We start from the raw sequence: 25,403 nt of genomic DNA on the forward strand, positions 1-25,403 counted from the left end.
AGGCGGCCGCTATTCTCACCAGGCTCCTTCGAAGAGCGGCGTCGGCAGCGGTACTGGGCAGCGATGATGTGGCTCTGGCGCCGCTGGTGCCTGCAGCTTCCTCCAGCAGCAGTGGTTGGTGTGTGAGGGCGGGAGGAGGGGAGTGGCCAGAGTGTTCCCTGCCGCCGGGTTCTAAAGTGGAACACGGCCACGGATCACACACCACGGCGGCAGGGAACACAAAACTCTTAGGGTTTTATTATATAGGATGTTATTTTATTCTTGATATACTGCCCAAAGTGTTTGCTTTCTGTGCTGATCACAAAATTAAAGAAAATTGAAAAAGGAAAGGGAATGCAATAAATGATAGAAAAATGACATAACACAAGACTATCTCCTAATCAATCACAGCCCTTATATGATTTAATATAAGTATGAATTAGTAAAAGTGCTCAGACCACCTAACCATATGTTTAGTGATGACACCAAACTGCGGTTAGAATCAGGACCATCATAGCAAATTTTACTGCCCCTTACCCAACCTTTAACCTTAAATGTATTCAGGTTGGGTACTCTTTCCACCGCAGTATAGTCGTGCAACGCTACTACTGTATCAACTCAAATAAAACTCCATGACCTCCCGACTCGAGTTTCGACTCTTCATCAGGAGGGGACACTTATTATGGCAGCCTATGCCTGTCGGGCTGAGAAGTCGGGATTAAAAAGGGTGTCACAATTTACCTCTCGCCATAACCCCCTTATAATTTAGGGTGAGCTCCGCTAAACTACCCTAATACCTACAGTACCCACCTGTCTACCCCCTCAATGGCTGCAGGTGGCACTTATATGGTAGTAGAGTAGGGTTTTGGTGGCCTCATACTTTCTACTATAAATGTAGTGGTTAGAGGGGCTTATGGGTCTGGTCCTTCTCTCTATGGTTCACTAGCCCACCCACTAGACTATTTAAGACACCTGTATGCTACTCTACTAGACATTCCCATAGAAGATTCTGGTGTCTAGAGACAGTATGTACTGTTTTTTTCAGAAATTTTGGGGGTAGGAGATGGAGTGTAGGAGGGATCATGCCTACTTACCTCCAGTGGTCATCGAGTCAGTTTGGGAACCTTTGTGGCACTTAGTCGCTTCTAAAACAGGTCTAGGTGAAAACATCTAAGTTCTGTCTAGGACATCATGCGAATGCTTTGATTATCACAGCAAAATGTCCAAGTTTAAGTTGCCCATAGCACGCCTCCTAACACGCCCTTTTAAACTCTGAATGCACAGTGACTAAGAAGTCCCTCTAGACGTCCAGAAAAATGGTTTTGAAAATTGGCACTTGGACATCCCTGCAATTAGGAACACATCAAGAAAGTTGTACTCAGAGAAAGTAAAAATTGAAAAGGCCAAAATGGATGACTGAAGAAACTTTCAAAATTGCTCAAAAAAGTAGAATAGTCAAAGTCGGAAGAGAAAAAGGTAAGAACATAAGAATAGCCTTACTGGATCAGACCAATGATCCATCTAGCCCAGTATCCCGTTTTCACGGAGGCCAATCCAAGTCGCAAGTACCTGCAAAAACCCAAATAGTAGCAGCATTCCATGCCACCGATCCAGGGCAAGCAATGGCTTCTCCCATGTCTGTCTCAACAGCAGTTTATGAACTTTTCCTCCAGGAACTTGTCCAAACCTTTTTTTAAACCAGCTACATTAACCACTCTTACCACATCCTGAAAATTTCCAATGGGGCACAAGATAAGAAGAAGTACTACAACAATGTGTAGAAAGAGCTAGAATCAGAAAATATTTAGAGGAAGAATAAGTTCGACTTTCTTAATTTCAAGAGTTGATGGAAAATTCCAGTCTAGAACTGGAATGCTAAAAGATGCTCAGTAATTGATGCTCAGTGATGTTGAGAAGATCAAGAAAAGGTGGAAAGAATATACTGAGTCATACCGTAAAGATCAAGTGATTAAACTATTTCAACCTGCACTTTTACAATCAGGAACAATTGGTGATGAAAGATGTCAAGGCAGCAGCTTTATAAAAACCCCCAAAACAACCCAAAGTACTAGGCATAGATGACATTCCGATTGAAGTACTATGACAATCAGATGCAATTATTACAATACTTACATTGCTATTCCAGGAAATTTAAAAGACAACATTTTTGCTGACTGAAAAGGATCTATATTCTTACTAATACTGAAGAAAGGTGGTCCCACTAGACCAGCTTGAACACCTTGCTATGAAAATTATCGCACAGTTATACAGAGAGCACATTGCAGTAAGATTCTACTTTAGTAGAGACTACAACCATACCTGGAACAAGAACTCCCTGAAGTACAAGAAGGTTTTAGGAAAATGCCAGGAGCAAGAGACACCATGGATGGGAAATGGATTCTTGAAAGGAAAAAAGAACACATGTGTTTCATTGACTACATCAAGGTCTTTGTGTAGATCATGAACAACTCTGGGTCACGTTAAGAAACATGGGTATACCGGAACACCTGATGCTGCTTGATCATTATTTTCACAGACCTGTGTGAAGAAAATGGGAGTCAGGAAGCCCTGAAGAAACGGTTGTATACCGTGAAACGTTGGCTAGTAAACAAGACGCCACTTAAAAGACCTATAATGCAGTTGCCAATGTTGCTATATAACATCTCAGTCCCACACTTAAGATGAGCATAGTGGCAATTGTATATTCTCTACAGAAGTGTTTTCTGCCGATGATGTGGGCAGAGGAGGTTTGAGCATTTATGCTCTGCCAGAACAAACCTGAGGCTTTTTCTTCCGTTGAGATAATACTCTCAGCCTAACAAGAAAGCAACTTATTTATTGTTGTTTATTTACCCACTTTCACCCCTTTTAGATTCAGAGATATATCTCTACATACTGAGAGTCAGTTTGTCCAAGCTGTGTTTTTTTCAATAACATCATTTGGATATGAAAGCTAAACAGTGAAGAATCAAGAGGAATAAATCAAATGTCTTTAAATTGTGATGCCGATAAAGAATACTGCCTATATTGTTGCCTGCCCAAAGACCAATTCACACCTAAGCTTTCCTTGGAAGCTCAAATGACAGGACTTTGACATTCATAATTTGGACATATCATGTGGATGAGAGAGATCACTAGAGAAGGACATTCTGCTTAGCAAGATTGGACTCCCCTCTAGCAACAATTTGCCACCTGACTGAAAAACGAATACAGCTCAGGACATGGGATTGCCATGGATCAACATTGACTCAAAATCATGTAGCAACAACCACGTATAAATGATGACTTGTTTATATTCGAGTCAACCTTTTTTCCTCCTTTTTGGGGGAAAAATGTTACCTGGGTTTATATTTGGGTCAGCATATATTCAAGTATATATGGTATATGAAGATATGCTTCTAAAACAATGGCCAAAGCCAGATAAAGTCAACCTGGCTTAAAAGCTTTGTTACAGGTTTTATTTTATCTCCTCACCAGGAGTATAATGAGATGCAAAAATAATCTCAATATTCGCCCTTTCAGATAGACTCAGAGGCTAATGTAGCACTTTTGCTAACAATATTTCTTGCTTTGCAGTACCATGGCACTTCAGCAAGCCCAGATACTGCTGAGTATGAACAGTCTGGAGGCTGTAAACGTGGGTGTACACCAGAATAACACAGAATCCTTTGCTGTGGTGCTGTGTCACCTGGCTGCACTGCATGCTGAGCAGGTGAGATGTTGGGCCAGGGAGTCCTGTTTAACAACTGGGGATGTTGTCTCCTAGTTTCCAGAGGGAGATCTTTGGTCAGTGTTGGGTTTCTGATCTTCTGTTTCAGTGCATTGTAGTAGTCCCTTAGGGGGAAATTCTTTAAGAGGTACTTAAAAATAAGTGCCTAACTTAATTAGTAAATTAGCTTCAATTATGAGCTTTAACAAGCTCATAATTGGAAAAAAAAAATTATTAGGAGACGGGCATCTATCCTTTTAGGCACGATTCTACAAAAAAATAGTAGGCGTGTTTAGGGGTGAAGAAAAACTTAGGTGTCGCTAGGTGTGATTCTCTAAAGGACTTAGGCCAGATTCACTAAAGATAGCGACTCAATCGCTGTTTGCCGATTCTCTGGTCAATTTTCAAACAGTGATTGATTCACTATCAAGTTTGCATGCAAATGATTTGCACGGAGGTGCAAATCATTTGCATACCAACTCAGTGAGCGATTGAGTCAGTGAAGAGCCCTGACAGTAATGACAGGAGATGCAGCCTCCTGTCACTGCTGTCAGAGCTTCTGCTTTTTTTTTTAATGGGACAGATGTTCTGCGCAACTTAAATGTGCACCATCTGTCCCATTAAAAAAAGCCGACCATTCCCCCCCCCCCCCGAGTGACTATTCCAGGCATGCTCCCCCCAAAAAAAACGGTAGGAGGGATATCCACTCCCTCTTGCCATTGGCCCACTCCCTCCCCAAACTGAACTTAGATATGGCAGGAGGGATGCCCACTCCCTCCTGCCCGCTAATACCTCCCACCCCTGAAAAAACCCGGCAGGAGAGTTGCCCACTCCCTCCTGCCATCGAGGCCCCCTCCCCACCGTACCTTTACGTCAGGACCAGGAGGGGTGCCCAGTCAGACCATTCTGCTCCTCCGGCCTCCTGTGAATTGCACAGGCCTTAGGCCCCTCCCTGGTGCATTATGTGATGCACGGGGAGGAGCCTAAGGAAGTCCCTGATGGGCCAAAACAATGTTATTCAATGGTTCTATCTTGTAATGGAGCGTTCATATTTCTGACCTCATGGTTGCCACACGACTAAAGGCCAAGCGTTGCACTGTATGAGTACATATGTTACATTTCGCTAGCTCTGTTCCGGTTATCGCGTAATTTTACAATTGCCTTTAATTTTTGATTCACCTTTGTATGTTTTGAGTACAGGCAATCCCCAGGTTAAGAACGAGTTATGTTTTTAAAGCTGTTCTTAAGACGGATTTGTATGTAACTCAGAACTTGTAGATTTTAAGATAACCCTAACCCTAACCTCTGCTCCCAGCTGACAAAAGGGCCAACTGTCCCTACTGCAGTGTTCCCTCTAACGTACAGCATGCACAACCACACACTGTTTTTAATGTGGCCATTCCTGAATTTGCTGCAGGAAAAGTGTAGGAGGCTGTGCCACTGGAAATATGCTCAGTGAAATCAAATGAAGCCACGACTGTGTTCTTAAGTATGAATCGTACTTTAGTCAGTTTGTCTGTAACTCGGAGACTGCCTGTATCATACTTTATCCCAGGACAAGCAGGCAGGTATTCTCACTAGTGGGTGATGTCATCCGACAGAGCCCCGATATGGACGTCTCACAAGCATGTCTTGCTTGAAGAAACTCAGAAGTTTCGAGATGCCCGCACCGCGCATGCGCCAGTGCCTTCCCGCCCGATGGTCCGGGCGTGTCTCCTCAGTTTTTTTTCTTCCGCGGAGCTGAAAAGTCTGTCTTCAATTTTGCGCCCATTGAATCTCTTTTTTTGCCTTCTGTTTTGCTGCGGGTTGAGTTCTTTTGGCTCTCCTGTGCATCTGTTTATTTCTTTTTAAAAAAAAAAAAAATTTTTTCTTCCGACACCGGGTCGGCCGCGTGGCTGGGGCCCCGCGCCTTCAACCTTGCGGCGGAGCTTTTCCGGCCTATGTCCCGGCCGATCACCGGTTTTAAAAAGTGTAGCAAGTGCCAGCGTGCGATTTCGCTCACGGACCCTCATCGACGCTGCTTACAGTGTCTGGGACCGGATCACTTCCCGAAATCATGCCGGCCTTGCTCCACGTTGACAGTGAGAGCGTTTAAGCGCCGCTGTCTGCTGTGGGAGTCCATGTTCAAGATGGAAGCTTCGTTGGATCCGTCAGCTTCGACATCGACATCGACTGGTGCTTCGACTTCATTGGCGAAGCCCTCTGCCTCCCCGGCTGCTTCGGGCCTTCTGAAACCGGCATCATTCACGCCGGTTTCAGCTTCGACTTCGGCGCCGGTGCCTTCCTCCGTCTCCTCGGAGCAGGTATCGGCCCCCTACAGTTCCACCGGTGGTGCTTAATGTGCCGAAGGCTGGCAAGCAGAAGCACCCGGCACCGAAAGATCGCGGAGACCGTGCGGAAGGGCCCCCTTTTGGTGCGGATCCCTCCATATCGGCTTCGTTGCGGTCCATACTGGAGGCTCAGTTTGTGGAACTCATGACCACCATGGGACTCCGGCTGATTGCCTCGATCCAGGGTGACCTCCCAGTTCCGGTTCCGAGGGGCAGCCCGCCCCCTCCTCCTCCGCCGCACCGCACAACCTCGTTGCTCGGCGAGGAGGAGCGGCAAGCGGTGTCCGGGTCCTCGAGGCGGTCCTCGGTTAGTGCTATGCCTCCTTTGGAACCGATTCCCTCGAGGAAGGCCTCCCTTAGTGATATGCCTCCCTTGGAGCCTATCCCCTCGAGGAAGGCTTCCCTTAGTGACTTGCCTCCATTGGAACCTGTTATCCTGCCTCGTGACACTGTGTGGCGTCCACCTTCGAGGCCTCCCAGTCCTGGGCATAGCAGAAAGCAGGACGAGTTCTTCCGAACCCCCTATCAAGCATGGGTGGCGTCGGGGGAGGCACCAGCTCTTCCGCCTCTTCGATCGATGGCCTCGAGTCCGATCTGCTCCTTGGAGGCTTCTGACCAGGTTTCTCACAGACAGGCTCGATCCCCTTCCAGGCATCGTGAGGGGCATCGATCCAGACACTCTTCGAGGCATTCCTCTCGACACTCGACCATCTCGCCCCAGAAGAAATTGCCTCGGTTGGGGTATGCTGCTTCGGCTGGGTCTCCTCCTCTGGGCCCGGAGTTCGAGGAACCCGAGGTTTTCTACTCACCCTGTTGCTCACAGGCCTCTATGGAACCCGAAGCCTCGTCTTCTTCTAGCCCTTCTCGTAAACCGGCGACGGCGGACCAACTGTCTTTTTCCTCATTTCTCAGACAGATGGCGGATGACATGGACATTACTCTCGATGCTGGATCTCGATACTCCAAGGAGTACCTCGACACCATGCACTTGCCTCATCCTCCAGCCGAGTCCTTGCGCCTCCCTCTGCACAAGCTCCTCGACCAGACCTTCATGAGGTGCTTTGAGTCTCCTTACTCTATCCCTGCGGTCCCTGGAAAATTGGATGCTCGGTACCGCACGGTGCATCATAAGGGCTTCGAGGGTCCTCAGCTTTCTCACCAGTCCCTCCTGGTCGAATCCTCGCTCAAGCGGTCTCATCCTGGCCAGGTCTATGCTTCAGTGCCTCCGGGACGCGAGGGCAGAACCATGGATAAGTTTGGTCGACGCATCTATCAGAATTCGATGATGACGTCCCGAGTCCTGAATTACAATTTCCACTTTGCCGCCTACTTGGAATTTTTTCTGCCTGTGCTTTGGAAATTCACACCATACATCGAGTCCCAGGCTCGGTTTGAGTTTGAGGAAGTGGTTGCTTCGCTGTCCCAGCTTCGTCTTCAGTTGATGCAATCTGCCTATGATGCTTTCGAGCTCTCGGCCCGAGCAGCAGTCTGCTCTGTGGCGATGCGCCGGTTGGCCTGGTTGCGGACCATTGACATGGACCCGAATCTTCAGGACCGCCTGGCAAACATCCCGTGTGCTGGGGCGGATCTTTTTGACGAATCCATCGAGACAGTCACGAAGAAATTGTCTGATCATGAAAAGTCCTTCCAGTCCATTCTTAGGCCGAAGCCTAAGCCTCAACAGTCTCGACCCTCTCGCCCACCGTTGATTTATCAGCAGCGTTATCAACCGAGGCAAACTCCGCCTGCGAGGCAACCGGCGAAGCGGCAGCCTCCTCAGAAGGGTCAGCCAAAGTCTCAGTCGCCTGCTGTCCCTAAGGCCACTCAGCCTTTTTGACTGTTTCATCGAGAGCATAACCAACCTCATTCTGCCTCCCCCTGTTTTTCCCATCGGAGGGCGCCTCCATCATTTTTATCCTCGTTGGGAGGCCATAATCTCCGACCTCTGGGTTCTTACTATCGTCAGGGAAGGATACTCTCTTCATTTCCATCGGGTCCCTTCAGACCACCCTCCAAGAGAGTATCCTTCCAACTTGACACAGACCGCCCTTCTTCTTCAGGAAGCTCAGGCTTTGCTCCGGCTTCGTGCCGTAGAGCCAGTCCCGTCGGACCAACTGAACCAGGGGTTTTACTCCCGGTACTTCCTTGTTCCGAAGAAGACGGGCGACCTGCGACCCATTTTGGACCTCAGGGTCCTCAACCAATTCCTAGTCAAAGAGAGGTTTCGAATGCTGACCCTTGCTTCTCTCTACCCCCTCCTCGAGCAGAACGACTGGTTATGCTCTCTGGATCTCAAGGAGGCCTACACTCACATTCCCATTCATCCGGCCTCACGCAAATTCCTCAGATTTCGGGTGGGACATCTGCATCTGTAGTATCGAGTACTTCCTTTCGGCCTGTCCTCGTCTCCCAGAGTATTTACGAAGTGTCTGGTAGTGGTGGCTGCTGCACTCCGGAACCAGGGTCTTCAGGTATTTCCCTACCTCGACGACTGGCTGATCAAGGCTCCCTTGGCCTCAGGGGTCATCTCGGCGACCCTGTCCACGATTCTGTTCCTGCAGAGCTTGGGATTCGAGATCAACTTTCCCAAATCTCACCTACAACCTACACAGTCGCTCCCCTTCATCGGGGCGATCCTGGATACCATACGTCTCAGAGCATTCCTTCCCCCTCAGCGCATGGATGCTCTTCTTCATCTCTGCCAGTCTGTATCTTCTCGCCAGTCCATCTCGGCGAGACACATGATGGTCCTCCTGGGCCACATGGCCTCTACAGTTCATGTGACGCCGTTGGCCAGACTCCATCTCAGAATTCCTCAGTGGACCCTGGCTTCTCAGTGGGTTCAGGTGTCGGATCCGTTGACTCGACACATTATCGTCACTCCTGCTCTTCAGCAGTCTCTAATTTGGTGGATGACCTCTTCGAATCTATCCAGAGGTTTGCTGTTTCACACTCCTCCCCACCAGAAGGTTCTCACAACCGATTCCTCGACCTATGCCTGGGGAGCGCATCTGGATGGGCTTCGCACTCAGGGATTCTGGACCAGTGCGGACCGACTCCATCAAATCAATCTTCTGGAGCTCAGAGCCATCTTCAATGCTCTTCAAGCTTTTCAACATCTGCTTCACGACATGGTGGTCCTCATTCGCACCGACAATCAGGTTGCCATGTATTATGTCAACAAGCAGGGGGGCACAGGCTCGGCCTCCCTCTGCCAGGAAGCTCTCAAAATCTGGGATTGGGCGTTTCGCCACAACACCTTCCTCAAAGCTGTCTATATTCAGGGAAAGGACAATGTCCTGGCGGACAACTTGAGTCGTCTCCTCCAGCCTCACGAATGGACTCTCCATTCCAACTCCCTTCATCAGATCTTTGCAAAATGGGGGACGCCTCAGATAGACCTATTTGCGGCTCCCCACAACTTCAAACTGCCTCAGTTTTGCTCCAGGATCTACACTCCTCATCGCCTCGAGGCAGATGCCTTTCTACTGGATTGGGGGAATCGCTTCCTGTATGCGTTTCCTCCATTTCCTCTCATTCAAAAGACTTTGGTCAAGTTGAGATCCGATCATGCCACCATGATTCTGATTGCTCCTCGGTGGCCCAGGCAACCTTGGTTCTCCCTTCTACTTCAACTCAGCAGCAGGGAGCCGGTGCTTCTTCCAGTGTTTCCTTCACTGCTTACTCAACATCAGGGTTCACTGCTTCATCCCAACCTGCAGTCTCTCCACCTGACAGCTTGGTTCCTCTCAACGTAACCCCTCACCAGTTTTCACAGGCGGTGAGGGATGTCTTGGAGGCTTCCAGGAAGCCTGCTACTCGTCAATGCTACTCCCAGAAGTGGACTAGATTTTCTTCTTGGTGTGTTTCCAATTCCAAGGAGCCTCAACGAGCCTCTCTATCCTCTGTATTGGACTATCTTCTACACCTGTCTCAGTCTGGTCTCAAGTCGACATCTATACGAGTCCACCTGAGTGCTATTGCGGCTTTCCATCAGCCTCTACAAGGGAAACCTCTCTCCTCTCATCCTGTGGTTTCCAGATTTATGAAAGGACTTTTTCATGTCAATCCTCCTCTCAAACCGCCTCCAGTGGTTTGGGATCTCAATGTTGTCCTTTTTCAGCTTATGAAACCTCCTTTTGAGCCTCTGAGAAAGGCTCCACTAAAGTTTCTCACTTGGAAAGTGGTTTTTCTGGTGGCCCTCACATCTGCTCGCAGGGTCAGTGAGCTTCAGGCCTTGGTGGCGGACCCACCTTTCACAGTATTTCATCATGACAAGGTGGTCCTCCGCACTCATCCGAAATTCCTACCTAAGGTGGTCTCTGAATTTCATCTCAACCAATCCATTGTGCTTCCTGTGTTTTTTCCAAAGCCTCATTCTCATCCTGGAGAATCAGCTCTTCACACTCTGGACTGTAAACGTGCTTTGGCTTTCTACTTGGATCGCACCAAACCACACAGAACTGCTCCCCAACTTTTCGTCTCCTTTGATCCAAACAAGTTGGGACGACCTGTATCGAAGCGCACCATCTCCAACTGGATGGCGGCTTGTATCTCTTTCTGCTATGCCCAGGCTGGATTACCCCTTTCCTGTAAGGTCACAGCCCATAAGGTCAGCCTTCCTCAGATCGACACTGATTGAGGAGATTTGTAAGGCTGCCACTTGGTCCTCGGTTCATACATTTACCTCTCATTATTGTCTGGATACTTTCTCCAGAAGGGATGGACAGTTTGGCCAAACAGTGTTACAAAATTTATTCTCCTAAGTTGCCAACTCTCCCACCATCCCATTGAGGTTAGCTTGGAGGTCACCCACTAGTGAGAATACCTGCCTGCTTGTCCTGGGATAAAGCAATGTTACTAACTGTAACAGTTGTTATCCAGGGACAGCAGGCAGCTATTCTCACGTCCCAGCCACCTCCCCTGGGTTGGCTTCTCTGCTAGCTACCTGAACTGAGGAGACACGCCCGGACCATCGGGCAGGAAGGCACTGGCGCATGCGCGGTGCGGGCATCTCAAAACTTCTGAGTTTCTTCAAGCAAGACATGCTTGTGAGACGTCCTTATCGGGGCCCTGTCGAATGACATCACCCACTAGTGAGAATAGCTGCCTGCTGTCCCTGGATAACAACTGTTACGGTAAGTAACATTGCTTTTTACGTTTTGATAGATATTATGTTGACATTCAAGTGCTCTGCTAATATATAATGCTTTATATTTCATGCTCTTATGCAGGAAAGTTCTTAGTCCACCCCTACTTATATGTGTCCTTCAACTACCAGAACCATCATGTACAGCACTATGCTTTTATAGACAAGAGCATCCCACCTATACTTATAGAGAGCCCTGTTATCATACAACACTTAATGCAAAGCAACACAGCAGCAGATGGCAAATAAAGAGCTATTCAGGCTGCCCAGTTTGAATTTTTCCTTTCTGGTTCTCTACTGCTTAAACCAAAAGCAGCTTCTACCGCCACTTCCTTTTTGTATCTTATTTCTTTGAATCCTGTTTCTACCACTGCCTACAGATATCAGTCCCAAGCATATTCAAAACAAAAGCAGGCCTAAATTGCACTTATCGGCAGTGACACAGTTACCACTTGTATAATCTTCAGCAGTGCTATTTATCAGCCGACATCATTGATTATACAGTTTTTATTGGTAAACAGTTTTGGTACTTGTTTTTGTGAAAGGCAGTATTGCAGACATTTTAATGAACAATTATCCAAGTGCCCACATTCAATATCGAGCCTTTGGTACATTATGTTCTATAGTTTATTATTATGTTTTGAAAATCTACTTTGTAAAAAATACCTGGAGGTGGTGTAGAGTTGCTGGATAGCATTCAGTTGTTTGAGTTTGAAGGTTTTATGGTGAAATTGGGTCTCCTGATAATTTTATAAGCAAGAGAAAGACCTTTTGGATGAGCAGCACTCTGTTATTCACTGGCCAGAATAATCCTGTAAGTTTAAAATAGGCCCCGGAAGTAAAGGGCTGGGAAAACGAAGCAGTGGTGATGGTAACTGGTGAGCAGGGCCTGCTGACACATGGATGCTTTATACTTACAGACCTATCAGCTCATTTTCAAAGAGATGTTTCCCTTTTGAACCATCCAAATTCCATGGGACTCTTAGACCTCTGCATCCCTGCAACACTAGCCCTGAGCCCCCATGTCACAAGGAGCTTCAAGCCCACCCAAAGCTGAAGAAGGCATAACCTGCCAACAGACTGCAGGGCCCTTCCAAATTTCTGACCTAAGCCCCAACATAATATAACACAGCCCTGTTTGCACCTGCTAGGAAAAGTATGTGTGGAAATCTTAAAATTAAATCTCTGTGCTTGTATTCATTCCGTCGCACTCAGAAAAACTCCTTTTCCTTGTGGTTAAGTTTCACTTCCGTCACACTCAGAAGCTTCACTTCCATCACACTCAGGAAAAACTCCTTTTCCTTGAGGTTAAGCTTCACTTCCGTCGCACTCTAGGAAAACTCCTTTTCCTTGTGGTTAAGCTTCACTTCCGTCGCACTCTAGGAAAACTCCTTTTCCTTGTGGTTAAGCTTCACTTTCGTCGCACTCAGGAAAAACTCCTTTTCCTTGTGATTAAGCTTCACTTCCGTCGCACTCAGGAAAAACTCCTTTTCCTTGTGGCTAAGCTTCACTTCTGTCGCACTCAGAAAAACTCCTTTTCCTTGTGTTTAAGCTTCACTTCCGTCACAATCAGGAAAACCTCTTTTCCTTGTGGTTAAGCTTTACTTCCATCGCACTCAGAAAAACTCCTTTTCCTTGTGGTTAAGCATAAGTCTGGTTGCTTTTCAAAAGTTTATTGTGCATGGTTAAACACTTTGAAAATTGCCCTCTGGATGAGCATTTTGGTGGGTGAATTTCTAGTTTTTCTGCATGTAGAGTCTGTTTTATACACACAAGGACTTCTATAAAAGTGTGTGGCTACAAGCACACGTACATAGACACATGGATATTCACATAGATGTTCTCTGGGTATAATGTGGGCTGAGTGGTGATGTACATATGCTCTATATACAACATGTGGCTACGACATGTAGAGAGACACTTGCATATTTATATCTTTTTGGGAGCAGATGTAAACTTGTGCACAGAGCTGTGGACTCAGAGTTGGAGGTAATTTTGGGTGGAGTCAGTCAGTAAAAATGTACTGACTCCGACTCTAGCTTCAAAATAAAAACTTTATAATATATGGTAAATTTTTCATTTTATACTAGATATACATGTCTTTGTCCTGGATCTAAAATTATATTTAGCAGTACTTTAAATCTAGAACAGAAAACATAAGGCCTAATATCATTAGGAGTTGGAGTCAGACAGTAGAAAAATAGAGAAATTGGCGTCAAAGATTTGGTGTACCAACTCCACAGCTCTGCTTGTCTATGGGCTTTTCTGTACTATTAAGCTCTGAAACTTATTGCCAAAGGATGTGGTAACAGTGGTTAGCATAGCTAGGTTTAGAAACGATTTTGACAATTCCCTGGAGGAAAAGTCCAAAGTCTGCTATTGAGGCATGGTGGAAGCCACTGCTTGCCCTGGGATTGATAGCATGGAATGTTGCTATTTGGGGTTCTGCCATGTACTTGTGACCTGGATTGGCCATTGTTGGTTGGACCATTGGTCTGACCCAGTATGACTATTCTTATGTTCCTGTGGTTTTGGGAGCCTATTTCATAAAGATATTGACTTTATAATAAAAACTAGTCTTAATATAGAGAGCTTTGTGGACTCTCACATAGGCATCCAGTTATAAAATTATCCCTTTTATGTGGCTGAGCATTTTTATGTGTTTCATTTCCCACTGTGTACGTACACTACTTAGTCGTATTGTATGGTTTTTATTTTAATTTAATTAGGTGTGTACTGTTGTGCTGTGCATAGTAGATACAAATAGAAGTGAGAGAATATGGGGCTCTTAATCAAAGAAATAAATACATCTAAAAACCCTCCTAAATCAGTACTTGGACGATCTAAAAGACGAGTCGTCCAAGTGACTATAATCAAAACGGGTTTTAGACGTACGTAAAAACGACTTAGACCTTGTCAATGCTGCTGTACGACCAGAGCTAAAAGGGGTGTTTTAGGAGGCGTGGTGAGGGCGGGATTTGGGCGGGACGTGGGCTGATCTAAACTTAGTCGTACTGCAAGTATAACCGAAACTTTAACAAGGCTGCCTGGACGGAAGTTGTACGTTGTGACTTAGGCCATGTAAAAACAGGTCTAAGTGGCAAAAAGGTATCCAAAGTGACAAGATAACCACTGCATGGACAAAGTACAGACCCCCACACACTGCCCCAGTGATCAGTGATCTGCCTCCAGAACATCAGCACCTGGCAGCCTGGCATAGGAAAGCCTAGTAGAGCTGCACAGAGGTGGCTTAAGTGGTATTGGGAGTGGGTTAGTGAACCATGGAGTGGAGGACCCAGACCCATAAGCCACTCTAATCACTGCATTCATGGTGAAACGTGCACCCGTCAAAACTCTTTTGCACTGCCATATAAGTGGCACCTGCAGCCATAAGGGCTATTGGGGTGGTGGACAGGTAGGTCTAGTAGGTTCTGGCGGTGTTTTGGGGGGCTCACCCTGACCTATAAGGGAGTTGTGAGATGTTTATGTGGCACCCTTTTTGTGTAGTTCACAGCAGTGCCCTGTAAGGTACCCCACTACTCTGGTGCAATGTTTGGGTGTCCAGTCCATCACTTTGCTGACCCTGCCCACGTCCAAAAGGTCTTGTTCTGGGCGTTTTTGACTTGGACAAATTTTTGGACTTAGCGGTCTGGACGATCAAACGGCTGGTCGTCCAACTAGATGATTTTTTTGGGGGAAAAATATTTTGGACGTATTTTTCAGGAATGGATATTTTCCTTAGCCGATTTTGGGCGACTAGCGGCTTAGGCTGATCATGCCCCTCAACATTTATAATATATTGTTGATACTGATAATTGAGCAAGGTATTAATACTATATAAGAACATAAGCAGTGCCTCTGCTGTGTCAGACCAGGGGTCCATCCTGCCCAGCAGTCTGCTCACACGGCGGCCCATCAGGTCCAGAAACCTGTATTTAATCCTCTTTCTATACCCTTCTATCCCTTTTTTCTTCAGGAATTCATCCAATCCTTTCTTGAACCCTGATACCGTACCCTGTCCTATCGCATTCTCTGGAAGCGCATTCCAGGCATCCACCACTCTTTGGGTGAAGAAGAACTTCCTAGCATTGGTTCTAAATCTGTCCCCTCTTAATTTTTCCGAATGCCCTCTCGTTCTTGTAGTTTCTGAAAGTCTGTCCCTATCCATTTTCTCTATGCCCTTCATGATCTTGTAAGTCTCTATCATGTCCCCTCTAAGTCTCCGCTTTTCCAGGGAAAAGAGCCCCAGTTTCTCTAATCTTTCAGCATTTAAAAGGTTTTCCACACCTCTTATCAATCGTGTCACTCTTTTCTGAACTCTCTCGAGTATCGCCATATCCTTCTTAAGGTAAGGCGACCAATATTGGACGCAGTACTCCAGATGTAGGCGCACCATTGTCCGATACAACGGCAGGATGACCTCTTTCGATCTTGTTATAATGCCTTTTTTGATAATACCCAGCATTCTATTTGTCTTCCTAGAGGCCGCTGTGCACTGTGCCGACAGCTTCATTGTGTTGTCCACTAATACCCCCAAGTCCTTTTCTTGGGTACTTTCACCCATTACCAGCCCTCCCATCGTATAGCTGTACTTCAGGTTTCTGTTCCCTACATGCAAGACTTTACATTTCTCTACATTAAACTTCATCTGCCATCTCATCGCCCACTCTTCTAGCTTATTCAGGTCCTTTTGTAATTCCTTGCAGTCCTCTTTAGTCTCAACTCCACTAAATAGTTTGGTGTCGTCTGCGAATTTTATTACTTCGCATTTCGTCCCTGTTTCTAGATTGTTTATAAATATATTGAACAGCAGCGGTCTGAGTACCGACCCCTGCGGAACACTACTCGTGACCCTCCTCCAGTCAGAGTAGTGGCCCTTTACTCCTTCCCTTTGCTTCCTACCCGCCAACCAATTTTTGATCCATTTATGAACGTCTCCTTCCACCCCACGGTTCTTCAGTTTCCATAGTAGGCGTTCATGGGGTATCTTGCCAAAGGCCTTTTGGAAATTCAGGTATATGATGTCTATGGGGTCCCCTTTGTCCATTTGTTTGTTAATTCCTTCGAAGAAGTGCAATAAGTTCGTTAGGCACGATCTTCCTTTGCCGAAGCCGTGCTGGCTTGTTTTCATCAGTTTGTTTCTATCTAGATGTTCATCAATACTTTCTTTTATCAGTGCTTCTGCCATCTTCCCCGGAACCGAGGTCAGACTTACCGGTCTATAGTTCCCCGGGTCACCTCTTGATCCTTTTTTAAAGATGGGTGTAACATTAGCTATCCTCCAAGATCACGCCTGTTTTCAGGGATAGGTTACAAATCTGCTGTATTAGTTCCGCTATTTCCTCCTTTAGTTCCTTCAAAACCCTAGGGTGGATTCCGTCCGGGCCCGGAGATTTGTCACTTCTTAATCTATCTATCTGCTTATTACATTACATTACATTAGGGACTTCTATTCCGCCTATACTTTGCAGTTCAAGGCAGATTACAAAAGAGCTAACTGGACATTTCCAGTGAAATTACAACAGTTTTGGGGTTTGTTTGTTTTTTTGGTTACAAGGGAGGAGAGGTACCTGGATTAATTCCGGAAGAACTTGCAAATTGGATATTAAATTGACTGTATGTTACTGTGTGATATAACAAATAGATTATAGTTAGAGTACAAATAAGATTGCGTTGCATTTCAGGGAACTGAATACTTGGTTGGTGTTTTGGGGAGGAAGAGATTATTTAAGTGGAGGTTTTGGTGGAGAATTTATCTAGGAGGAGGGGGAAGGGTTGGGTTAAGATATCTGGATAAACTTTTTGAAAAGTACGTCCTTGAGGCTTACCTCCATTGATGTTAATTTTTCTGCTTGATCTCCTGTGAATATTTTTTCAGGTTTCAGCACGTTGGATGTATCCTCTTTTGTAAATACTGACAAAAAGAAGATGTTTAGTCTATCTGCCACTTCTTTTTCTTCCTTCACCACTCCTTTCCTATCTCCATCATCCAGCGGTCCCACCTCTTCCCTTGCCGACTGCTTCCCTTTAACATATCTGAAGAAATATAAGAGCTGAATATCGAACATTAATTGCATAGTAGATATGCAGAATATAAGTTAAATAAAAATATACCTTTCCTTGTCTGAGATATATATATAATGCCTCTCCGGTCCACCACAAGATAAGATTAGAAGACTAGTAATTGCCAAATTGACAGTTAGAGTGCTTGGAGCATTGTGGCCTTGTTTTTGATTTACTGAGTTCTTAGGTATGAATTCTTGTTTGTTCACAAGAAAGGGACAATGTGTTCATTAGAGTCCCATTGAGGATATCACGCGGTGAATTTCCTTTTAGTGGTGTTTAAAGACCTCACCGTAGGGGTGAAGTGCTGTTTGAGCTTTGCCAAAGCACATAACTGCAACGTATTATAAAGCAGAACAGAAGGTAAGAGGAGTTTCACTGTTTAGAGATCTGAGTCATAAAAGAGGAAGGAGAGAATAAAAGAAAGCTAACTTTTTATCCAGAAAAACTCTGATTTCACCTCAGCATAATGGAAAAAAAAGGGGGGCTAGTGCTTTGCAAATGAGAACTATTATTTATTTATTTAGATTTATATCCCATCCTCCCCAAAGAGCTCAGAATGGGTTACAGTTTACATTCACAGTGTTATAATATAGGGTTTATATACGGTGTGTTGCAATATATCTTCATATAGGATTACGTACTGATGCTGGTGAACGGTTGATGGAGTGACTAGGCAAAAAAGGTAGGTTTTTACAGCTCTTCTGAAGTTAAGAAGTCCTCGAGAAGGGCTCTAATATGAGGAGGTAGGCTGTTCCAGAGGTTTGGTAAGAAATGGGAATAGGATCATTTCCAGACTGTCTGGAGATGGCAAGAGTATCCTGATGGTGTATGTAGGCGTATTTCATCTTGGGAGCATAGCGGGTTTTTTTGGGGTGTAGAGAGGAAGTTTGTCTGAGAAGTATTTGGGTGTCATGTTGTAGAGGGATTTATAAGCCAACACTAGATCTTTGAAAATGCAGCTTTTGGTTATGGGCAACCAGTGGGCCGATATCAGTGATGGAGAGACTGGGTCATAGGCTTGTAGGTTTTTCAGTAGCCTTATTGCTGCATTTTGAACTCGCTGTAGTCATTTGGTGTTTTTTGCTGTAAGACCGTTGAATAAAGTGCTGCAGTAATCCAGGCATATAAGGACAAAGGCATTAGAGTAGTTGGGTGAAGTCTTGTTCCGTGAAGTAGTTTCTTATCTTTCGGAGCTGAAAGTAGAAGGATGAAGAGACTACTTATGAGATGTGTTTGGAGAGTGATTTTGAGTCGAGAGTAATTCCTAGGCTCTGTACTTCGTCTTTTGCCATCAAGGTAATTGATCCCCAGGTTAGGGAAGGGCGGGTGTAGGAGCATTTTTCTTTCCTAATCCATAGTAGTTTAGTCTTGGAAGCGTTCAGTTGAAGTTTCTACAAGGTCATCCAATGTTCAATTTCGGATAAGCAGTTGTGGTCTGGGTGTCACAATTTGCTACTAGTGGTAGGTATAGTTTGAATGTCATCAGCGAAAGAGTGGATTTTGATTTGGTAGTTTTGGGTTATGTCAAGTACTGGTTTGATGTAGAGATTGAAAAGAGGGGATAATAGGGCCCCCTGTGGTAGTCCATATTTGATTTGTTTCAGTTTAGATAGATTAGTTCCAAGTAGTACTCTTTGGGATCTTTGACTCAGAAAGGATTTGAACCAGTGTAGTACTGTATCTGATTTCTACGAAGCAGGCGAGGAGGATGGAGTGATTGATTGTATCAAAAGCTGCACTTGGTCAAGCAAGACAAGTAGGATGTCATTTCCCTTATCCAGCAGATGCCAGCAGTCATCTATGATATCAAGTAAGATGGTTTCAGTTCTGTGGTGTTTTCTTAAGCTTTACTGGAATGAAAGGGCCTCCCGTTTGTCGATGAATGTTTGTAGCTGGGTTAGTGCTGCTTGTTCCAGTATCTTAGATATGTAGGGCAGGAGACAGGCTTGAAATTGGTTGGTGTGCTTGAGTCAAGGGATGCTTTTTTTTTTTTTTTAGGGTCAGCAGGTTGACCTTATTATGATTGCTGATTTCCAACTTTCAGGCACTTATCCTGTTTGTAGTGAGGTGCTCATGAGTGGAAGGATAGAGTTTATAAAGGAGTCTTTGACTGACATTATTAGATGTGATGAGCAGGGGTCCAAGATGAAGTTTGAGGGCCGGATTGTGTCTGCAATTCCACTAAGTTCTTTGTGGCAGATGGGTTCTGTTATTGCTGGTGGTGTTTTGGTGAAGAGGGGGGTCGATGTAAGGTTGAAGAGTGTGTTGGGTGGAACAGTCAAGGTTGGAACGTATTTTATCAATTTTGTCTGCGAAGAAGGTAGAGAGTGTCTCATTATCCAGATTGGTGTTTAAGAGTTGATCATTTCCTTGGGATGAGGTAAAAAATCTCTTTTGTCAACAAAAATAGGTTTCTTTATCTGTTTAGAGACTTTAGTAGTTGCTGGGAGTAGTAAATCTGTTTCTCTTCAAGGACGGCCTGTTTGTATTGCTCATGTAGTTCTTTCCATTTAGTCTTATCGACGAGGTATTTTGTTTTGCACCATTTTCTTTTGGATTTTCTCAGCTCTCTTTTTTTTGTTCTTAGCTGATCGGTGAACCAGGGAAAGGGTGGATTGTGAGGGTGTTGTTTAATCACTCTGGTTGTGACTAGGTTGTCATAGAGCAGGAGTGTCAGGCCTGCAGGGTAATTAAATTTGTCCTGCAATTTGGCCCGCCATTCCTTCCCTCCCTCCATCCCAGCTTCCTGGTCTTATCTTCAGAGCATCCTGCAGAGGATCGCTGGTCAGCTGTAGAGAACCTTGCAGGCTGCCGTCGACCTCCGCAGCACGTTCCCTCTGCCGTGATCCCATATAACAGAGGAAGGGCAGGACCGTGGCAGAGGGCAGCCTGCAAGGTTCACTACAGCCGACTGGCGATCTTATGCAGGCTGCTTTGAAGATGAGACCGGGGAGCCGGGATGGAGGGAGGGAAGGAACAGCCGGCCAAATCTCAAAGGTGAGACTGGGAAGAAGAAGGGGGAAAACATGCAGGCCTTCGGGGTGGGGGGCGGGCCCTGGTGTAGAAGTACAGGGAGGGAGGGAAGGCGGGATCCAAAGAGATGTCCATATGCCGGACTGAGGGCGGGGGGGAGGTGAAGAAATAATGAGTCTAAAAACAGAGGAGAGGGAGAGAGATGGTGGACAATGGGATGGAGGGAGGGAAGGAACAGAAAGGGAGAGAAGTTTGGACACAAGAGAGGGATAGAGATACTGGATAGGAGGATAGTTGGGAAGAGAAAGGGAGAGATGGTGGACCCTGGGGTGGTGGGGAAGGAGGAAGAGATGCTGGATGACAGGGTAGTGAGAAAAGGAGAGATGGTGGGTCTGGGGATGGTGGGGTCCATTGCTGCAGCTGCGGGGATGGAGACAAAAAAATGAAAGATGCTAGACCTCCAGGGGAGGGAAGGGGAGGACAGAGATGGAAGATGGATGGTTAGCACAGTGAAAGAAGGAAACGATTTGAATAATGACCAAACAAAAGGTAGAAAAAATAATTTTATTTTCTGTTTCGTGATTACAATATGTCAGATTTGAAATGTGTAACCTGCCAGAGCGGGTGTTAGACAGCAGGCATGAACTAGGACCTAAAAGAGAGAGGAAAAGTCTTTTTTATTTATTTTGTTTACATCACCAGAGCCGGCATGGGGTTGGAGATGTTGTAACCCTATACTTTACTAAGACTAAGGGGTCCTTTTATTAAGGTGCGCGTTTAGCGCACGCTAAATCAGTTAGTGTACCTTAATAAAAGGACCCCTAAGTATCTTAATAAAAAATTTGGCCTGCGACTTAGCCTATGTTTTAGATTTCGGCCCCTTATGTGATTGAGTCTGACACCCCTGTCGTAGAGGGATTTGACTCCTGTGTGGCGCTATCATCGATGGAGATTGTTTATTTTTTTGCAGGTTTTGTTAGTTGAGCGATGCCAGATGAGAAGGTTTCTAGGTCTATAGAATCATCATTGTATATCTTCTTAAACTGGGGGTTGCTTCTCGTTCATGGTGTAGCAGCTACATATAGGAAACTTGTTGGCATCCCACCCGATATACCCACAAAGTCTGTGCATAACACATGTATTCGTTCATTGACTGTGTGTCCCTGATGTCAGAGGTAGGCGGTGGTCATAATAATGTGACTTGACTGTATAGTTATGCCTCTAGATTAAGGGTCGAGGTCCCACCGTGCAGGTTAGATTCCAATCCATAATTACTGAAAATTGAACAGTATGATAGCTGAGAATTCTAAGTCCACTTTTGAATCCTGCTTTGTTTACCAAGGAATGCTATGTTTTTGTTTTGTTTCTTTGTTGTTGCAGGGTTGCTTTGCTGCAGCTTCTGAAATTTTGAAACATTTAAAGGAAAGATTTCCTCCGAGTAGTCAGCATGCAAAGGTAATGCCCAGTCCACTCTCTAAAAGAAGCTGGTAGACTGCACTCCTTGCTGGAATGGCATGGGTGGGGGAGGACCTAGTGATTAGTAGACGAGGTTAAGTTTTAGGTTTTTTTTCTAGGTCAAAACAGTTTGGGGAAATTACTGTTGCGTATCCTCTGTGAAGGCTTCCATTTGAGATGTGCTACCGGCATTAGCGTCAAATCTCTGTTCATTAAGGGGCTGATTCTATAAAGGGCGCCTAACTTAATTGGCAAAATACCCTTAATAGGCTTAGTAATTGCTAAATACCCTTAACAGGGACCATCTATAAATGTCAAAATGTACAGTGCTGTGTATATCTTTCAGTACTATATAAGTAGTAGAAGTACCAGGCTCAGTAATTGCTAAAAAAAAAAAATATATATATATATATATATTAATTGGGCGATAAGCACTTATTGAATGGTGCTTAGCGATGCCTAAATGGGCATTTCTATAGGTGCAGTGTGAGGTGCCGCTGAGTGCAATTCTCCAAAAACTGAAATATAGGCCTTTAAAACCTTCGCCTACATTTCAGACGCCTAAGTTTTACATAGACACTGCTAGCCGCAATTCTGTAAACGATGCCTAAATGTGATTAATATGAGGAAAAAGAGACAAGCATGGGAACTTAATTTTGAAATGACCACACCAGTTTTGCACAGTTCTGTTGGGTGTATTTTGCACTTGCAAAGCATGCAGGGTAAAGATTCTTTGCGGCACTGGCCTGCCACATATTTTTAAAGGAAAACCTCATCAGCTTGCAGGGGTAAATTTTTATTTTATAGAGAATGAAGCATGTAAAGTTGAATATATAATCTCCATGCTTATTTTTTTATTTCTGCCCATAAAAATCCCCCGGAATGCCTCCTCTCATCAGGTTAAAAGACTGTTTGTGCTATAACAGCAGCTTACAGTCAGTGAGTTCTCATACATGATTGGCTTGCAAAGATACCTTCAAAGGTAATAAACCCAAATGGGTCAATATTCAGCCTGCAGCAGTGGGTGGCTTACAAACCGTCAGTGCATGCACAACTCCCAGCACTGAATATCTGGGTATGACTGCTAAGCAAGATGGAATCGATGGGGTTAGGAGAGACACTAACTGCATGGGTCAATGATTGGCTGAGTGGCAGACTTCAGAGGGTGGTGGTTAATGGTACCCTCTCTAAAACATTGGAGGTGACCAGTGGAGTGCCGCAGGGCTCGGTCCTGGGTCCACTCCTTTTCAACATATTCATAGGGGATCTGACTCAAGGGCTTCAAGGTAAAATAACACTATTCGCCGATGACGCCAAACTATGTAATATAGTAAGTGAATGCAGTATACAGAATTATATGGCGCAGGACCTGCTTACATTGGAAAGTTGGTCCTCAACCTGGCAGCTAGGCTTCAATGCTAAGAAATGTAAGGTCATGCACCTTGGAAGCGGAAATCCATGCAGGACGTACTTCTTGAACGGAGAAACTTTAACTAGGACTTCAGCAGAACGAGATTTAGGAGTAATCATCAGTGCAGACATGAAAACTGCCAATCAAGTGGAGAAGGCTTCATCTAAGGCAAGGCAGATATTGGGTTGTATCAATAGAAGTTTCGTCAGCCGAAAGCCTGAAGTCATAATGCCATTGTACAGGGCCATGGTGAGACCTCATCTGGAGTACTGTGTGCAATTCTGGAGGCCACATTACAGTAAAGATGTGCGCAGAATTGAATCGGTTCAACGGACGGCCACCAGGATGATCTCGGGGCTCAAGGGTCTCTCGAACGAAGAGAGACTGAACAAATTGCAGCTCTACACTCTTGAGGAACGTAGGGAGAGGGGAGACATGATCGAAACATTTAAGTACCTCGGGACGTGTCGAAGTGGAAGATGATATTTTCTTTCTCAAGGGACCCTCGGCCACAAGAGGGCACCCGCTCAAACTCAGGGGCGGAAAATTTCATGGCGACACCAGAAAGTATTTCTTCTCAGAGAGAATGGTTGATCATTGGAACAAGCTTCCAGTGCAGGTGATCGAGGCAGACAGCGTGCCAGACTTTAAGAATAAATGGGATACCCATGTGGGATCCCTACGAGGGTCAAGATAAGGAAATTGGGTCATTAGGGCATAGACAGGGGGTGGGTAAGCAGAGTGGGCAGACTTGATGGGCTGTAGCCCTTTTCTGCCGTCATCTTCTATGTTTCTATGACTGCTGACACAGACGTTAACTAGGCACCAGCTGATATTCAGCTAGCCAGCTGCTTCCACTCTGCCCAAAATCCGCCTTGGACCACACACAAACTAGCTGGTTTTGGAATTCAGTAACACTAGCCAATAAAACACCACTAAATTCCTCTGATAGCACTGCACAAGCCACTCCTGGCCTTTTAAATTTCTTTGAATATTGATCCCCAAATCTCTAACAGTTGAAAGGCAAAAACCTCCAAACCCCCCCCCCCCAAAAAAAAAAGAATTTAATAATACCGTGTTTCCCCAAAAATAACTCCTAGCATGATTTTCAGGGTAGGTCTTAATATAAGCCCTAGTCGCCAGCAGCAGCGCTTCACCCACCACCGCACACCCCCCCCCTGCTGCTCCATCTCTCCCTCCCATCCAAATCGCGAGACAGGAATACCTTATAACAGCGTCGGCAGCAATCTACACCTGGGAGATAGAAGGCCATGAAGCAGCTGTGTAGATTGCTGCCAATGCTGTTATAAGGTACTAGTCTTTAAGCCCGTTACATTAACGGGTGCTAGAACATATGTGTGTGTGTCTGTCTTTTTTTCTCTCTCTCTCCTTAGCCGCTTTCTTTCTTTCTGCCTTTCTTTTTCCTTGGCTGTCCATCACCACCCCTTGCCTGCTCCCCCTGTCCATTTTCCCTTCCTTTTACCTCCACTGTGTCCACCACCACCCCTTCACTGCTCTCCTTATGCAGCAGCAGCCCTTCTCCCTTTGTTTTACCTCCCCCCTGTCCAGCAGCACCTCTTTCCTTCTCCCCCTGTCCAACATTAGTCCTCCGTTCCTTTTTCTTCACCTCCCCTGTCCATCAGCATCTCTTTCCTTCTCCCCCTGTCCAGCAGTAGGCATCCCTTCCTTTTTTATCCTCCCTCCTCCTTCTTATCCCTATGATACTCTTACCTTGCTCTGCCCCTGATCAGAGGTTCCCGACAGCTGCCCAGTTGCACCCATTGGAAAAGTTTCCACTGCCGCATCCCGCACCCCTCCTGACGCGGCTCCCGCTGTCCTTTCTGTCTGTCTCTGTCCCTGGCCCCCTTTGCCTGTCTGTCTTTCTGTGTATCTCCCTGACCCTGTGTCTTTCTTCTTTCCTTTCTGTCTCCCTTCCTCCCTCTGTCTGTCTGTCCAAAGCAGCATTCCATCCCCCCACACCAGTTCCCTGTGCACCTACCCTGTGTCTTTCTTATTTTCTTTGTGTTTCCCTTCCTCTCTCTGTCTGTCCAATGCAGCATTCCATCCCCCTCCATTTCCCTCCCCCCACACCAGTTCCCTGTGCACCTGCCCCTGTGTCTTTCTTATTTTCTTTGTGTTTCCCTTCCTCTCTCTGTCTATCCAAAGCAGCATTCCATCCCCCTCCATTTCCCTCCCCCCCACACCAGTTCCCTGAGCACCTGCCCCTGTGTCTTTCTTATTTTCTTTGTGTTTCCCTTCCTCTCTCTGTCTGTCCAAAGCAGCATTCCCTTCCCCTCCATTTCCCTCCCCCCCCCACCAGTTCCCTGTGCA

At 45.7% G+C, this 25,403-nt stretch overlaps 1 protein-coding gene across 4 annotated transcripts in view; it reads left to right on the forward strand.

Annotated features, from left to right (window-relative positions):
• Positions 1-25,403, forward strand: part of ANAPC5 (anaphase promoting complex subunit 5) — a 94,686-nt gene that overhangs the window by 43,900 nt on the left and 25,383 nt on the right. For all 4 annotated transcript variants that reach the window (XM_033955653.1, XM_033955652.1, XM_033955654.1 and 1 more), the window contains exons 11-12: positions 3,556-3,691; positions 21,587-21,661. In XM_033955653.1, coding sequence (XP_033811544.1) covers positions 3,556-3,691; positions 21,587-21,661 — 211 coding nt within the window. The remainder of the gene's footprint in view (positions 1-3,555; positions 3,692-21,586; positions 21,662-25,403) is intronic.

Source organism: Geotrypetes seraphini, chromosome 8 (assembly GCF_902459505.1).
Source record: "Geotrypetes seraphini chromosome 8, aGeoSer1.1, whole genome shotgun sequence".
NCBI classification, from domain to species: Eukaryota; Metazoa; Chordata; class Amphibia; order Gymnophiona; family Dermophiidae; genus Geotrypetes; species Geotrypetes seraphini.